Source organism: Ostrinia furnacalis, unplaced genomic scaffold, assembly GCF_004193835.3.
Source record: "Ostrinia furnacalis isolate ACB-3 unplaced genomic scaffold, ASM419383v2 OfSCF0078, whole genome shotgun sequence".
In the NCBI taxonomy this organism is placed as follows: domain Eukaryota; kingdom Metazoa; phylum Arthropoda; class Insecta; order Lepidoptera; family Crambidae; genus Ostrinia; species Ostrinia furnacalis.
In genome coordinates, this window is record NW_021130317.1 from 443411 (window position 1) to 462099 (window position 18689).

An 18689-nucleotide genomic window follows, 5' to 3' on the forward strand; every position below is an offset into this window, starting at 1 on the left:
GGCGAAATAGCGAAATAGTGACGCTAACGGTTAGTATTGCCATCTAAAAATGTACGGGAGAAGTGAATTTTTTTCAGCTCACAAAAGTAGGTAAGTAGGTATACCAAATAATTGATGTTTTTTGTTTTGTTACAGTTCAACAAGCCCGTTTTTGGACTGAGAGTGCCGAATTTGACCGACTTTGCTGGTCCTGGAGTAATTTTGACGTGAGTATTACATTACATTAACTCTTAACCGTTAAACTCGGCTTTGAACAATTGTTGGTGTTCAAAAATGAATGAAATAGAAGAATTAGCCAAAAGAAAACCGACTTACGTAATCCGAAAATAGCCCAACGGTGTCGCCATTGTAATGCCGATTGGAGAATTGAGGAACGCTTGTTCGATCTTGCTAGACTATTGTGGTGAACCTGCTCCTAACACAAGCATTTAGCTTACTAAGCTAATTAGTAACAATAGTCTTTGAAAGAAAACAATGGATTGCCCAGGATTGTTTAATACCCAACATTGTTACCCAGGTTAGCGTATCGTATTATCCCTAGAAATACTTCGAAGAATCAATGATGATGACAGCACTTCACACTATACATTTTTGTTGTAAAATAGCGTTTATTTACAACGATATAAGATGCTATGGTCGTCGGTCCGCATTGTTGTCCACCTATAAGGTAGCGGGAAGGCGCTGGATGCAGGCCGCCACTAAGTAACTGGCCATTGTAGAAATTATTGGGAGGCCTATGTTCAACAGTGGACGTCCTATGGCTGAAATGATGATGATGAAGATGCTATGATGCCATTTTGACATGTCATCGAATAAACGAACACAGACTGTCTTACTGGGGATGTTGATAAATAAATAAATAAAATAAATTTTTGATGATCTGTTTTGCCAATATTCACAGGTCATAAGTAATATTTTTGTTGTTTGCCCAGGATCATCTACTTTTTGGCGGTCGCCTTGACATCAGGAGCGTTGTTAGCTGAGAGGAACGAGGGAATATTGGAGCGGTCGCTTGTATGCGGGATTACTGGTAAGCACTAGCCATGGGCAGAGTACGCAGACGACTGAATGGGGCAGAAAGGTTTTGGATACAGGCCGCTTCCAATCGGGCGATGAGAAAATTATTGGGATAGGCCTATTGTGATGATGAGTAAATCAAAGATGATTTAAACTATAAACAAACGCAAAGTATCTGGAGTTCAGGGTCTCTAAAGAAGCTTTAGGTATCCATTTGATGCATTCTACTTGGTCCTCTACATCTAGCTAAGTTATTTCTTAGGCAACAACTTTAACTATTGTATTACATACACTTTCCCCGGGATAAACTTGACCTTCACTGGTTGGTTTTTTTGTGGCGGTCAAGCTGTAGGTCCTGGCTACACAGGAGTTGCAGCGGTGGGAACGAGAGGTGGGAATAGTCCCGTATTATGTTACATTATTTCATTGTTACTTAAGGTACCTACAAACAACCGCTATCAAATTCATTATGGCACGTGGAAGCCTGACTGAAATCAATGGGCAATAGAAGCCATGACAATGCCTCTTGGCATTTTCTATCGGTCGTTGGTGTTAGTTGCTTGACCGACAATCACTATTGTTGGAGTTCAACGTATAGTTATGACGTAGAACACTATTGTAATAAACTCAATATTATAATAATATTTTTTCTGCCAGCTCGTGGCTTCAGTGCTTAGTAAATGATTTTGCCTGTACTTTGAAATACCATTAACTTCCAAAGTCAAGGACTATTCCCACCTCTCGTTCCCACCGCCACTCCTGTGTAACCAGAATCTACTGCTTGACGTCAATAAAAACCAAATCAATGAAGGCTAAGTTTAAAGCATAGTTAGCAAGTGGTAAACTTACCACGGAGGTTTAACGGGATTATTAATTTGTATTTAGGTACAAATAAAAAAAAACAATTATTGGGAAAACGAAATTAATAAAAAAATAATGTGAGTTCAAAGAAAGTATCGATTTCCCTCGAGTGCAAAGCGGACGATTGTTAACCTTGTATTATTTTACTATGGGGTAAATGTACCACATTGTGTCAAAGTACGAGTTTGGATTCGGCAGATATTGAACAACACGTGAGGTGGACGACTATTATCGCGAGGCTAAAGGCCTGGCTTCCACCAAGACAAGGTGCGGAGTGGAGAAGTTTTTTGAATAACCAATCAGATTCCATTATTTGCAAATCTTTACTCTGCTCCGTTCGGTGGAAATGGATGGAGCGAAGAAAAGCGGTGAAGTGTCGGGCGCACTTGTTTTTCTATAGAATTTGACAGCGGCGACGGCGAGGCGCGGTGTTTCATAGATAGCAATAGACTGACAGCTGACAGCTACGCACAGCTCACACATCTATCGTCTCCACACCGCTCCGCTCTTCTTCGTTCCGCTTTGGTGGAAATAGCAGCTTCGCCACACATCTCTCGTTTCCGTACCGCTCCGCCTTGGTGTGGAAACTGTAAATTTAATTTTGCTCGACTTGGCGGCACTGCCGTGCCCCCAGATATTCCTTCAGAATAGAGCAACAACCACGAGCTGCCAAACGAAACCGAATAGTTGCAAAAAACGGTTCTGTTGGCGTGACGGCGACGGCATCACGCATCTCTTTTTATCACACAGTATTGCTGCTAGCGACATCTCGTTCGCACAGTTTCACACAATTTCACACAGCGCCAGCTAGCCCCAAAGTAAGCAACTTAATGCTTGTGTTATGGGTGCTTATATATTAGTTGTTGTAGCTCTATGCCGCTAGGTATATTATTAACTTTATGGTGGAATCCGGGCCTTAAATCCTAACATCACACGACTTTGACAACACGTGTCTTACATTAAGCAGAGGAAAATTCGTGGTATAATCTCGCAAACTCCCTAATAAACATTGTTCATTGACAGAAAATCTTAGGTGTACGAACTTTACCAGGAAAGTATTGCTTGGTTTCAAAACCTATAGCACGAAAAACTTTCGTCTACGAATCGTTTCCGTAATCGAATCGCCATAAAAAGATTTAGTTTGAGTTGCACCGAATTACTTTAACCGTAACTTTCTTTAACAATAACCGGTGTTTTTTGTGTGGAGTTCGACAGATTAAGGTAGTGCGACTCAGCTTAGGTATGAAAACTTTAACAGTGCCCCCACGGCCGAGCCGTAACGAGAACTAAATAATTTTGTTTTCGTTTATGTTACGTGACGTGACGTATAGTGAACTTAGTACCTATGAAAAATGGTAGCACGAAACTTTTTGACAATCGAGATCGTCACGTCAGTCACGTTGTCAATGAATTTGAAGGTTATCGAATTTATGAAATTTCTCGGTGGTAGTGAAAAGGTTGAATTCCAAACGATTCGAAAACGAATGTATTTTGTGCTAGAGGTACAGTTACCGAGAGAGTTCAGTTAACTTCAGGGACATTCCCCTGAAATCTCGGGGTAAGGGATATCGCATTATTGTTTTATTGTAGGTATGTAAAGGAGGGCCAAAACTTTTGCCTTTAAGTACGGCTTTGGAAGAAGGAATTCCAGTGAATTCTTTCGGAGGGAAAATATGACTTAGGAATTCAGTATGTCAAATAATGTTTTCGAACTGACTTCACTTTGCTCATTGACTGGCTGTCTCAAAGGGTTGTTTACATATTATAAGTTCGAAGGGGATCAATAGATTAATTTAAATTACTTTCAAATCACTGATTTCATCAACAAATATCTACTGGCACCTTTACTCCAAACTTATCGCTAGTCATGTTTACCTGACTGCGCCTGAAAGATAATTATTTAAGAGCGTTTTTCGCCGTTTGGCGCAAAAACAGTACTTTTTCAACTCGTTACAATCATTAACCAGTAGGTAATACTACAAATATGTTACAGGCATAAATAGTTAGGCAATTTTGTCGTCTAAATAGTTAATTGAGAAAATATTGCGATTAGTTTAGTATTTAAGAATTCTATCAAGATAAGTCCACACAGGTTTTGTAAATTTCCACTTTAGCGTCAGTTTACAAGCTGACATTTTTATAAAAATACTGTGAAAACGATTTAAAAACATTTATATCCTATAGCATAGATCCTTGGGCAAATAGTTATCTGAGAAAATTTCGAGATTTAAGCATTTTACAATAAGAAATCACAAATTANTTTCTGGTAAGTTTTTGATGATCGTTAATTATGAATAAATTGGTCAAGCGCGTGCTGGTTTGCGCACTAAAAGTTCTGTATACGCTTTCATCTACATAGTTCGGTTAATATCGTCATTAAACATCGCAATCGGTCATGTATAGATCTTCAATGTTTTTTTTTTGTATGTTGTTAGGTTTCTTGAGACACTTTCTTCGTTTGAAAACACTGTGCTATTCCAATGGTGCTCGAAAAACTGGGTTGCACTTGTTTCTCTTTTTCCACTAATTCACTAACTATGCATTTTTGGACACAGTTTTTCTGGAGTCCTTTATAGTCAATTTTATTTATATATTCATTGTAATCTATTGCATTTACTCTCAACAGGAAGTTCATGCTTTTCTCAGAAGCTGTTACTCTACTCTTATTAAAACCGACATATTATTCTTTCGGAAATATTAAAGCTTAATCCAAGAGCTTTATTAAAATGCTTCTCAGAATCCGTTCAGTCAATGACCCATTACAAACAAACATCCTCCAGTCGATTAGCATAGACAAATTATTATTCCGGGAACCGTTATGGAAATTTGATAGCTCGTAACATGAGCATGGGGCAGCCGTGCCCATGGCGGATTATTCCAACATGGTTTCTTGGCTTTCAGAAAGGGTATTGGGTTTATCCCAAGAATGGTTATGGTCACTAAAAGCAACTATCTTTATGAACATAAAAATAATAATAGAGAATAATTTTGATAAATTTTACATAATTATTTTCGTAAAAATAAAAAAACTAGGAAAATACAAAAATATTAGGAAAAATAGAACTCCTGGGGAATTTTTACTCTATAAAGAGCTTTCAGTCGATTAATTCAAATATTGCATAAGGTAATATTTTTTCGTGCTACCATTTTATTTATGGATGCTCAAACAATGTTATACCAGCCAGCGGTTAGCCACATAATTTAATTCGCTAAGAATAACGAGACTATGATTTTAAGTAGAAATCCAAGGGCCCAAGGCGTAAACCTGCATGCACGTATTTTATTATTATACTACATAAGAATCAGTATTCTCCTTAAAAGCTCTCTAAGAACTTGAAAGTCTGAAGTAGGTACAATACTTTTTCATTAGCCGGCAAAAAGCTGACGAGTAATTTATCGCTGTAGGATAAAACTTTTAATCACTATGAAATTGAAACTACTTTGATACTTATTGGTACCTACTTCTGGATTCGTTTCATCTTTAAATATAGGTCGTGAAGTGTTTAGGTTAAGTTCTTCTTATTTTTATATCGCGTAGGCTGTAACTATACGAATTTACCTACCTATCTTATGCTTGCAATAGTATTATTTTGTAATTTTACGCCTGTATTCACAATTATTACTATGAGGTCTTACAGTGCGCGTGGACGCACAGGGTGACACATGAACCAATCACAGAGCTCTATTCAATGCTGTACGTTCGATTTGCTGCTTCACTTAAGCAAGTATCGTTTGTGAATACGGGCGTAAGTCTATCAGTTGTATATTGTCGACTGTACAAATTGCAGATAATTTTAATGCAAAATAACCCCTATTACAAATTACATAAGACACCACAGACTAGCTTGACGTGCTTTCATCCGTACCTAGGTACTACATCAGTCAATACACGAATAGTAGAATATTCAGATTATTTGAGAGGACTTTTCTCTTCTTCAACAGAATTTTGTGTCATTTGGTTCGTTAGTACAAGTACTTTGGTATTACAACTTCACTTTAAGAGCATGCTCGCAATGATCAATTATTTCGTCCACTTATAATTTTATTCAAAAACCAAGCTAAGAATAAAATATTTTAAGAAGACGTTGGAAACAAATATTGAGTAACTAAAGTCGAAAGCTCTGGCTAGTATTTTTTGCATAATAGCCAGTGTCAAGTATGTCCTGCCAAGTGTAAAGTTTGTTAAAATAATGATGAAATGAATTATAATTAATGTATGCTAGTTGACATTCCTGGCTGTAGATCCTGGCTACCCTTGAGTTCTAATTTAGATATGGCATTTTAATAGTCCCGTTGGGTACCCTTGAGTTCTAATTTAGATATGGCATTTTACTTAGACCTGGCGCAGTTTTCTTGAGAGATCTTGAACAATGAACATGCAACATGCACTATTTCACTACACTCAAACACGTCCACGTACCTACGTTTACCTACCATTACAAAGGACAATGTTCGTTCTCCATACATTGTTCGCCGTTAGATCAACAGTGCCGAAAAAATACTTTCTAGGTTCTAAATGACACAAATCTTTATGTAAGAACAATTATTCCTGGCGGACCAATTCTATAAACTTATTGATAGCAATATTGTTATCATAACCTCTTACTTACTAGTATTGTATTATATTATTTTATGCACATCGATTTGGAAAATGTTCTGTATTGTAGTTGTCGCAGCCAAATTGTATTATAATATTGGACGGGTTTTGGAAATAGCTCGGCGTTCCACTTTTATGATTTACTTAATTACATTTTGCACGTAAATAAATAACATGAATCCTATGTTTACTTTCCACTTAACTTTTGACAATACATGTTTAGATTGTAATTTTGTTAAATTTAATCACAGGGTGTTTCTAATATATTATTTAGAAGCGTAAATTAGTGTGGATTACAATTATTTGAAACATTTTTCGGTATTTATAAGCTATATTTTTTACCGATTTTTTAAAAGCACTATCACCTAGTCGGCTAAATTGTACCACATCAAGTTGTATGGAACTTTACCAAAGGATTTTGAAATTTTTTTTAGTAAATCATATTTTGAAGTTATAATAGCGTAGTTATGTTTGACTAACAATAAATGAAAGCAAAAGACTGGCAAAGTAGATTAGGTACAAGTGTGCGTTACGATAATTGGAATTACAAAACTTGTACTCAAAATCGTGATAACGAGTAAAACAATATCGATTGTCTATGTTATTAACTACTGTTCCTCTTCGTTTCCTAATTTGTTAAGAATGTATCGTATAATATTTTGCCATAGTTTTTTTAAAGGCTTGAATTTTATTGAAAACTAATTTAGTAACCCTGTGGTACAAATTATCGAACCGGTTGGCTAAATTGGACCGAAGCTCTGAACTCGTACTTTGTTGATTTGTGCTAAATATACAACAATTATGTTAATTAATACTTATGAAATAGTAAGTTGAATAATGTATCTTTTATTATATACCATGGACATTAGCAAAAACAAAAGAAAACTATGTGTAAAATGGGATTGAAAAAAACTGGTCCAAATTAGCGGACTCTCCCTTAAGTACTACAATTCGACGCGTATTTTGCTTGAATTTGGCTTTCAAAAATTAAATACGGGAATGATACCAGTAACAAGAAACTTTATTTCCCAATTGTTCGCCGTACAAATACACTTCCTTTTTTATGAAATCGAGACTTTTAAGTCGATTTATCTTATTGTTATTAGGTAGGTACATTGTATTCAATAAATAAGTAAGTACATGATGCGTTTTGTTTTTGTTAATTATAAAATAATTAAAAACGTATTAAAAATTTCCCTACTTTCGGGATAATCGCCTTCACTGTCTACACTCCCCAACAAAATTGACACTAATGACATAAGATTTTTGCCTCACTCTTGACGAAGCGTTTGTATGAAGACTATCCATCTAGGTTTTATTAATCTAAGGCTGAAACGAACGACGAAACATTTAAACAAGGTTGACACTACTTTCCCGCAAAAAAAGCCAAGTTTAATTGTCGTTAATGTAATTTGAAACGCTGAATACTTACATGTCAACTGCCCTCATTATAATGCGGCTTTATTGTTCTCACCCTTGATTAAACAGTCAATCAGCGTCAGCCATTGGCGTCTTCAGATTACTTGTCATTAAGCCATGTTTCCCTTCTGAGGGCTTCCGTTAATTTATTGCTGATACATAAAGGGTGTGGAATCGAATTCGAGGGTTGATAGAGATTTGTGATAATGGAACGTTTGTTGTAATAAGGGTGGGAGATTTTGTTTGGAAATTCGGCTAAATATCGGACCAACTTGCATTGTAAGGATTTTTCCCACTCATTTGCCCCTACGTGGCTTTTTATCTAAAATATTTAATTTAATTGGAGAAAAACTACCCAACTACTGCGAACTATTTTTCCCATCTCTTCCTCTACGTGGCTTTTATCTAAAATAACATTTTGCTAAATTGGGGAACACTGCCCAACTAGGTACTACGGTTTTAGCACACAAATACACTCGCGTAGGATGCGATAAAAAAAAACTAGTTTTGCACCACGATAGGGTGGGGTGGTAATCAAGTGGAATTTTGCTGTGATTGCGTTATAAAAAGATGCAGCGATGCGATTTGATGCGATGTGACGTGGCGCGTAAGACGCGTCATGCGATTTCACTGATGCTTCAACCACACTAACGTGTACAGATCGCGCCGGAGATGGCGATTAATTAATGTAGTTGAAGCTTCAAGCTTCGTTTTATACTCAACAATAAAACTTGCACCACGTAACATGACCATACTCTACAGTAGCGCCAACTGGTAAGCGCTAAAACGATAGCCCTCATTTTCAATACACAAAGCTCTGCCCCATGTTGACCACGCTTCAAGCACTGGCGCACATTATTATCCTGAAGCAGTGATAGGGTTAAAACGTTTACTGCAAAGAACTAATTGCCTTAAATGACTTCTATAAAACTACAATTCTCTTGTCCACAGACAAACAAATCGAATGGATGTTGGCGCGGGACATAAGCGAGTCGTTTATGGAGGCCACCGAGCACATGGCGGAGCAGTGCGACCTGCCCAAGAGGCTGCTCTCCATTCCTGTTCATGTGAGTATATTATACATATAGACCGTTTCATCCACGAAGATGCGCCCCAACAATTTTTGGTGTCGGTCGCGAGGGGTGCGGGGAGTTTGATCCAAGCAATCCGAGCGTCATTATTGTACCTAGTGTGCGTGTGCACTCATGGATAATTTGCGTGTACCGATAACACTCAAACATTAGCGGAAGAATGGTGGGGCGCGTCTTCGTGGATGAAACGATCTTTATCTAGATTCAGTTGTCAAAGAAGTGATAGCACGTACCAATCAAGTGTGAGATGGCGTTGGGGTAGAAACGTTAACGAGAGGCAACCTTGGGACGGAAGACCCAGGTGATCAAAGTGGACTCCATGCGACACTTTGGTGTCCTTTGATCACCCATGGATAATATCATCTAGGTGATCAAAGTGGACTTCTTAATAGATTTCTTGAATTGACCGTTCACTCAGTTGACCTAAAATCTAGTGAAAGTCGCTGGAAGCGTCTGGAAGCGGGTAGAACAAGCCCGGTCGTTATGGAAATCCTTGCCCCAAGGGTTTTTCTAGCAGTAGACGTTTTGTATTTGAAAAAAATTTTTTTTTTCCCTTTTTATATCTGCAATCGACTTAGGTCATAATCAGATGTTTTGTCTTGCTTTTTTGTTTGTGTTCATGAGGAGGGGTATTCCAGTAAATTCTCTCCTTCGGTTTTTACTAATTCACGTAGCAATCTAGTCCAGCCTTCCAATATTCAGTCCAAGCCACTAGCATCTTTGGTCCAACTGTAATATTTGCCATCTTTTCAGTCTTGTGGTGGTCTTGTGGGTTTGTTCCACAATTTCTCTAGCAAGTTGGTTTGTGTGATGTTTCAGCCTTTCCTTATATTTGGTACAGTATTTGCTCACCTCCGCCCTGACTGTCGGCATCTCCAAGTACTCGTGTATCTCTACATTTCTAGCGAACCATGGTGAATTTGAGATTGCCCTCAGTGTTTTATTCTGAAACATTTGGAGGATTTCAAGGTTGGAATTACTGGCAGATCCCTAGAGTTGAATCCCATAAGTCCATATAGGCTTTATTATGCATTTATAGACCAGCATTTTGTTGTTTAAACTGAGGGATGATTGTCTCCCAATCAGCCAGTATTTGAAAATTGAAGTTACTACTTATAATGTATCAGTGTATTGCATAGCACAGCAGTGCCATGTAAAGTCCGGTCGCCGAGCACGTAAAGTAGAGTAGTAGAGTTTCGTGCTCGGCGACCGGACTATGGTCTATTCACTTATTTACTATTTCTTTCTAATCCACAATACCTACTACACAAAGTAACTAAAAAGTTCTAGTTTCACAAACGACTGTGTTTTTAGGGCACTAAAAGTTAACGGAGTCGGGTCAGTCGATTGTGTTTACACAGAACTGACCAACTCAGCTAGTTTTGTCGTGACTTCGAAGGCTAGTGATGTACTAGTCCTGATCACTGATATCTAAACTGTGACTTATAGCTAAAAAAGATTAGGTCTGAGTTTGGAACAGTGTGCCTACCATGAGTTTACGTTAGGTGTGCTCGCTAGCGACTGCGTAAAAAAATGACATTTAAATGTATGACATATTGTGCAGCGCCCCTAGCGGCTACTTTCGAGATATAAAATCTTCATATAAATTTTTGACGTATTCGCTAGCGAGCTCACCTAACGTAAACTCATGGTAGGCACACAGATACAAATAAAATGGGAAGTATTTATTTAATCCAAATGATTCTACTTTAAAATCACATTGAGTATTTGTGTTTCTTAAAAATAAGTAAACTGTGCCAAAAGACGCATAAGCGACTTGGCATTTTAATTTACGTGTTTCCAAGTTAAAATTTAAGTGTGCCAAGTTTTCCAACGTTGAACTAATTTGTAAGAAAACTAATTTAATCCCGGCTTGGCAGCTCAGTAAAACCAGGAAACCGCAAAAAAATTGCTAGGTAGAGTTTCCTCTCATTTTACTGAATTAAAACGCGCGTGAAATAAAGTAACGCCCATTTATTCACAAACGATGCATGCTTAAGTGGAGCAGCAAATTGAACGCATAGTGTTGAATAGAGCTTTGTGATTGGTTCGTGTGTCACCCTCCCTGTGCGTCCACGCGCACTTTGAAACCTCATAGTAATTTTTGTGAATACGGACATTAATGAACCAATAAAATTTTCATGCGGGTTTATATTTATTTGGTACAGTTTATTTGCGTGTACAATAATTACAATGCAGAGTAATTGTATTTAAATTCCCATTACGTTTCAATTCACGTGAAAGGCAGCTATGTACCCGATTTTTGCGGTTTCAGGACTGTAAAATAGAATTAAATAATTGTGCATTTAAAGTGTATTTTCCATTGATGTTGGTTGGTCCATACCATACGGGCAAAGTAATTTAATATTACCTCGAGCAATGAAATATGAAACGTATACCGACAATATTTTGTTTGCTATTTATTTAGGTTACGTTGTCGATATCAGCGTGCATTATTTGGACCTATTATTATCTGACCCTAGTATTTATATCAGTTCCAGAATTGACTCTTCACTAGCAGAAAAAGTGTTTGTTAGTAGGTACGTTGTTTACCGATCTTAGATAGCCGAGTATCAAATCTAGCCTATTTCAAATATCACCCGAATTTTTTCGTTGGTAAATACAAGACTGAAAGTCGACCTGACCTATGCCGACCTCGCTCTTTATATTTAACTTCCACTTTATATGCTAGGGTAGGACAACCAGAATAAGCTGCATATTTCTTGTGTTAATTTATTAATATTACATAGGTACCTATAATAAGGTCTTTACTATCTTTATCTATTACTAGCTGACCCCGCGAACTCTGTTCCGCCTTAAAGGCAATAAATAAGCCATCGCAATTTTTCCTTATTTGCTCACCGTTTAGACCTACCCTGGACTACGACAAACATTATAAAACCAAAATCAGCTCAATCGGCCCAGCCGTTCTCGAGTTTTAATCAGACTAACGAACAGCAATTCATTTTTATTTATAGAGATTTGGCTGAAACGTAATGATAAGTTTACATAAAAACACAAACTTATTTCTACTAATTTAATGGGGGATCGCAGATCGGAAAGCGCAGCCTGTGACGTCCACCTATACATAGGCAGATGACCTCCTAAAGGTAGCAGAATGGCGCTGGATGCAGGCTGCTACCTACGGGTCTGGAAATCATTGAGAGTCTATGTTCAGCAGTGGACGTCCTGTGGCTGAAATGATGATGATGGATGGGAGATCAGATATAATATCTTTATCTAACCCACGAAGAAAAACTTTAATTATTTATTCACCAGTAACTTCATTTAAAACATTGATTAAACCTGTTTAGCAGTTAAGAATAACGATTTCGTGGGCATTAATTTGGGTCTCATGAGTGTTGTAGGGTAGTTGTGGCTTTATGAGCCATATTAAACGATTATAGCCACTAATAAAGCCTAACGTTAGGGCTAGAATGGAGTGCCTAAGTACTTAAAAGTTTATGGTATATAAAATTAGTTGTTAGTGTGTACAAATACAACAGTACCTAGCTATTCCCTTTTTGGGGACTATAGTTCTATAGTGATGTAATTATTGTTAATGAACTTTACGCTAATTTAAAAAAGTCTACATTGCTAATACCTATACTGAAAGACAAATTGGGTATTTGAGAGCATAAACCAATAAATTCAGAAGGCACAACTACTCTAAAAGAATAGGTACCTAGGTAATTTTAGTTGATTGTAGCCTTAAACTCAAATTACTTAGTACCTAATACCTTTAAATTGATATTTAGGTAATAAACTGGCGAAATAGTGACGCTATCGGCTAGTATTGCCATCTAAAAATGTACGGGAGAAGTGATTTTTTGTCAGCTTACAAAAGTAGGTAGGTATATATCAATTAATTGATGTTTTTTTGTTTTGTTACAGTTCAACAAACCCGTTTTTGGACTGAGAGTGCCAAATTTGACCGACTTTGCTGGCCCTGGCGTAATTTTGACGTGAGTACTACATTATATTTTATTAACTCTTAACCGTTAAAATCCGCTCTGAATAATTTGTGGTGTCGAAAAATTAATGAAAATTAGAAGAATTTGCCAAAAGAAAACCGACTTATGTAATCCGACAGTAGCCCAGCGGTGTCGCTATTGTACTGCCGATTGGAGAATCGAGGAACGCTTGTTCGATCTTGCTAGACTATTGTGGTGAACCTGCTCCGAACACAAGCATTTAGCTTACTAATCTAATTAGTAACTATTATTGTCTTTAAAAGAAACCAATAGATTGTCCAGGATTCTCTAATCGCTATAAAGCGATCTGTTCCAGACAATCTAGAGGACATTTGCTAGGTTTAAATGTAAGTCACTACTACTACGTACATAGCTCGTAGAGACTATTGCCTTCGGGGCAGGAAAGTTCTCGAGTGGCGACTGGCGACCACGGGCTGGAAAACGTAGCGTGGGCAGGCCTCCTACTAGGTGGACCGACGATCTGGTAAAGGTCGCGGGAAGAGCAGCGCCTTACTCTTTCTGCCAGACCCGTGGTTGACTGGCAGAGAATGCCATCCGGCATTAAGTCCGCCTCAGTGCATTGATTGTATGTGTGCTAAAAGTTTAAATCCCATCCCAACTAATATTATAAATGCGAAAGTAACTCTGTCTGTCTGTCTGTCTGTCTGTCTGTCTGTCTGTCTGTCTGTCTGTTACGCTTTCCCGCTTAAACCTCGCAACCGATTTTGATGAAATTTGGCATAGAGATAGTTTGAGTCCCGGGAAAGAACATAGGATAGTTTTTATCCCGGTTTTTGAAACAGGGACGCGCGCGATAAAGTTTTTCTGTAACAGACAAAATTCCACGCGGGCGAAGCCGCGGGCGGAAAGCTAGTAAATAAATAATTAAGAGCCTGATGCGGGGAGCGTAGGACCGTTCATTGTGGAAATCCTTGGGGGAGGCCTTTGTCCAGCAGTGGACGTCATTTGGCTGAGACGATGACTAGTACGTGATCAATATTTTACAATATTTTCTTCCACCCTACAGGTCTTAAGTATTACTTTTGCTATTTTTGCCCAGGATCATCTACTTTTTGGCGGTCGCCTTGACATCAGGAGCGTTGTTAGCTGAGAGGAACGAGGGAATATTGGAGCGGTCACTTGTATGCGGGATTACTGGTAAGCACTAGCAATGGGCAGAGCACATAGTACGCAGACGGCCAAATGGGGCAGAAAGGTTCTGGATACAGGCCGCTACCAATCGGGCGATGAGAAAATTATTAGGATAGGCCTATTGTGATGATGAGTAAATCAAAGATGACCCCATATTTAAACTATAAACAAACGCAAAGTATCTGGAGTTCAGGGTCTCTAAAGCAGCTTTAGGTATCCATTTGATGCATTCTGCTTGGTCCTCTACATCTAGCTAAGTTATTTCTTAGGCAACAATTTTAACTATTGTATTACATACACTTTCCCCGGGATAAACTTGACCTTCACTGGTTGGTTTTTTATTGGCGGTCAAGCTGTAGATCCTGGCTACACAGGAGTTGCAGCGGTGGGAACGAGAGATGGGAAATAGTCCCGTATTATGTTACATTATTTCATTGTTTACTTAAGGTACCTACAAACAACCGCTATCATATTCATTATGGCACGTGGAAGCCTGTATGAAATCAATGGGCAATAGAAGCCATGACAATGCCTATCGGCATTTTCTATCGGCCGTTGGTTTTAGTTGCTTGACCGACAATCACTATTGTTGGAGTTCAACGTATAGTTATGACGTAGAGAACACTATTATAATAAACTCAATAATATAATAAAAAAAAATCTGCCAGCTCGTGGCTTCAGTGCTCAGTAAATGATTTTTCCTGTACTTTGAAATACTATTAACTTCCAAAGCCAAGAAACTATTCCCACCTCTCGTTCCCACCGCCACTCCTGTGTAACCAGAATCCACTGCTTGACGTCAATAAAAACCAAATCAATGAAGGCCAAGTTTAAAGAAAGTTAGTTTACCACGAGGGGTTAACGGTATTATTAGTCATTTGTATTAAGGTACAATAAAAAAAATATTGGAACCGCAACGAAATTAAAAAAAAAAAATAATGTGAGTTCAAAGAAAGTATCGATTTCCCTCGAGTGCAAAGCGGACGATTGTTAAACCTTGTATTATTTTACTATGGGGTAAATGTTCCACATTGTGTCAAAGTACTGTTGTACTGTGACTTTGGATTCGGCAGATATTGAACAACACGTGAGGTGGACGACTATTATCGCGAGGCTAAGGGCCTGGCTTCCACTAAGACAAGGTGCGGAGGGAAGAAGTTTTTTGAATAACCAGTCAGATTCCATTTCCACCGAAGCGGAGCAGAGTGGTGAAGTGTCGGGCGCACTTGTTTTTCTATAGAATTTGACAGCGGCGACGGCGCGGCGTGTCGCGGTGCGGTATTTCATAGATAGCAATAGACTGACAGCTGACAGCTACGCACAGCTCACATAATTATCTCCTCTCTTCTACTGCTCCGGTCTTCTTCGCTCCGCTTTGGTAAAAATAGCCTGCCAACTTCGCCGCACATCTATCGTCTCCTTCCTTCAGAATAGAGCAACAACCACGAGCTGTCAAACGAAACCGAATAGTTACAAAAAACGGTTCTGTTGGCGTGACGGCGACGGCATTACGCATCTCTTTTTATCACACAGTATTGCTGCTAGCGACATCTCGTTCGCACAGTTGTTGTAGCTCTATGCCGCTAGGTATATTATTAACTTTATGGTGGAAACCGGCGCTTAAATCCTAACATCACACGACTTTGACAACACGTGTCTTACATTAAGCAGCGGAAAATTCGTGGTATAATCTCGCAAACTCCCTAATAAACATTGTTCATTGACAGAAAATCTTAGGTGTACGAACTTTACCAGGAAAGTATTGCTTGGTTTCAAAACCTATAGCACGAAAAACTTTCGTCTACGAATCGTTTGCGTATTCGAATCGCCATCAAAAGAGGCTGAGATGCAACAAATTACTTTAACCGTAACTTACTTTAACAATAACCTGTGCTTTTTGTATGGAGTTTCCAGATTTTTGACGTTTGTTAAAGTTAAAGTAAGATGGTGCAACTCAGCCTAAGTATGGAAACTTTAACACTGCCCCCACGGCCGTAACAAGAACCAAACAATTTTGTTTTTGTATCGAGATTGTATAGTGAACGTGACGTAAAGTGAACTTAGTATGAAAAATGGTAGCACGAAATTTTTTGACAATCGAGATCGTCACGTTGTCAATGAATTTGAAAGTTATCGAGTTTAAGAAATTTTACCGTCGTAGTGGAAAGATTGAATTCCAAACGATTCGATGACGAATGTTTTTCGTGCTAGAGGTACAGTTACCGAGAGAGTTCAGTTAACTTCAGGGACATTCCCCCGAAATCTCGGGGTAAGGGATATCGCATTATTGTTTTATTGTATGTAAAGGAGGGCCAAAAGTTTTGCCTTTACGGCTTTGGAAGAAGGAATTCCAGTGAATTCTTTCGGAGGGAATATAAAACTTAGGAATTCAGTATGTCAAATAATGTTTTCGAACTGACTTCACTTTGCTCATTGACTACTGTCTCAAAGGGTTGTTTACATATTATAAATTCGAAGGGAATCAATAGATTAATTTAAAGCCGTTCCCTATTACTTTCAAATCACTGATTTTCATCAACAAATATCTACTGGCACCTTTATACTCCAAACTGATCGATAGTCATGTTTACCTGACTGCGCCTGAAAGATAATTATGTATTTTAAGGATGATAAAGTACATACAGACTGTACTCAATAAAAGGGAGCAAGGAGTGCCACAAAACACAATCCCCCGTTTTAATTACTCAGTCACTACTAATTACCATTTTTATTATGATTATCACTTATGTAGGTACTTAAAGTACCTGAATGAGGGCAGCGTTGAATCGGTCGTTGTTGAAATCTTTGGGTGACTAATGCCCGTTATCATCATCAATCCCCAAATTTTAAGCGACACCTAACTATGGTAACACATTAACAGCAATTTTGTTTTCAAACGGGTCACTTCACTTAAAAAATAGAGATTGATGGTGATGCATTAGTCTTCGTCCAGCAGTGGACGTCTTTTGGCCGAAACGAAACGAATGAAGGTAGCTATAGTAAAAATGTATTCGTTTGTTCTCCAGGAACCGAGATTCTGTTCTCCCAACTGGTGGTGCAGATCGTGGTGATGTTGATCCAAACCGTCATCGTGCTTCTCATGGGCTTCGTCGGCTTCCAGCTCAGCCAGAACGGGCCTATCGGATGGGTGGGCATCCTCACAATGCTGACTGGATTCTGTGGGATGACTTTCGGTAAGTCGATGGACCATTCTCCCCGTGGATATCTTAAAAGGCCCAGCTCAGTCACAATGGGCCTATCGGATGGATGGGCATCCTCACAATGCTGACTGGATTCTGTGGGATGACTTTCGGTAAGTCGATGGACCATTCTCCCCGTGGAAATCTTAAAAGGCCCAGCTCAGTCACAATGGGTCTATCGGATGGGTGGGCATCCTCACAATGCTGACTGGATTCTGTGGGATGACTTTCGGTAAGTTGATGGACCATACCTCTGGATATCGTAAAATGTGGGCAGACCTCCAACTAGGTGGACGATCTGGTGAAGGTCGCGGAAAGTACCTGGATGCGGGCAGCGCACGACCGGCCGTTATGGAAATCCTTGGAAAAAGCCCTTGTCCAGCAGTGGACGTCATTTGGCTGAAACGAACGAACTCTGGATACTGTTCTAGATCTAGCTCAGCCAGAACGGGCCTATTGGATGGGTGAGCATCCTCACAATGCTGACTGGATTCTGCGGGATGACTTTCGGTAAGTCGATGGACCATTCTCCCCGTGGATATCTTAAAAGGCCCAGCTCAGTCACAACGGGCCTATCGGATGGGTGGGCATCCTCACAATGCTGACTGGTTTCTGTGGGATGACTTTCGGTAAGTTGATGGACCATCTCTCTGGATATCGTAAAAATACGTATTGTGGGCAGACCCCCACTAGGTGGATAGACGATCTGGTGAAGGTCGCGGGAAGTACCTGGATGCCGTCAGCGCAGGACCGGTTGTTAATGGGAATCCTTGGAAATCCTTTGTCCAGCAGTGGACATTGTTTGGCTGAAACGAACAAACTCTGGATATCGTTAAACACCCTTTGACCTGAAATACTAAAATCATTGGTCTTCATTTTGGTGGAGTAAAAAATGATGACAGAAAGAATTCAATCGTTTGTGACCAAAATGGTGCTTTTGTGTGATTAAAGAAAACCTATAATTAATTTCTATTTGCCCCTAATTAGCACCCTTAAAGAGTTGAATTTCAATGCATTCTAATGATAATTTTTTTCCAGGTTTCGTAGTAGCCACGCTTTGTGATACTGATAGAGCTGCCACGTACTTGGCGCTTGGATCTTTCTTGCCTATGGTGATGCTGAGTGGCTGCATTTGGCCTATTGAGGGTAAGTTACTTTCCAAAATCGCTAAAATTATCCATAATATTCGGTTATATCTACATCTAAGCTAATATTATAAAGAGGAAAGCTTAGATTGTTTGTTTGAATTGAATAGGCTCCGAAACTATTGGATCGACTTGAAAAATACTTTTACCATTAGAATCCTATATTACTTCTGGTCAGCTAGTGATAGAATATAAAACTTCCGAACATGACTCTTCACTATCCAAGAGATTCA

The 18689-nt window shown here is 38.8% G+C and overlaps 1 protein-coding gene across 7 annotated transcripts in view; it reads left to right on the forward strand.

Moving 5' to 3' along the window:
* The window catches only part of osy (ABC transporter oskyddad), a 140407-nt gene that overhangs the window by 120548 nt on the left and 1170 nt on the right, over positions 1 to 18689 (forward strand). For all 7 annotated transcript variants that reach the window (XM_028302226.1, XM_028302249.1, XM_028302242.1 and 4 more), the window contains 4 exons: positions 136 to 206; positions 933 to 1030; positions 17138 to 17305; positions 18350 to 18457. In XM_028302226.1, coding sequence (XP_028158027.1) covers positions 136 to 206; positions 933 to 1030; positions 17138 to 17305; positions 18350 to 18457 — 445 coding nt within the window. The remainder of the gene's footprint in view (positions 1 to 135; positions 207 to 932; positions 1031 to 17137; positions 17306 to 18349; positions 18458 to 18689) is intronic.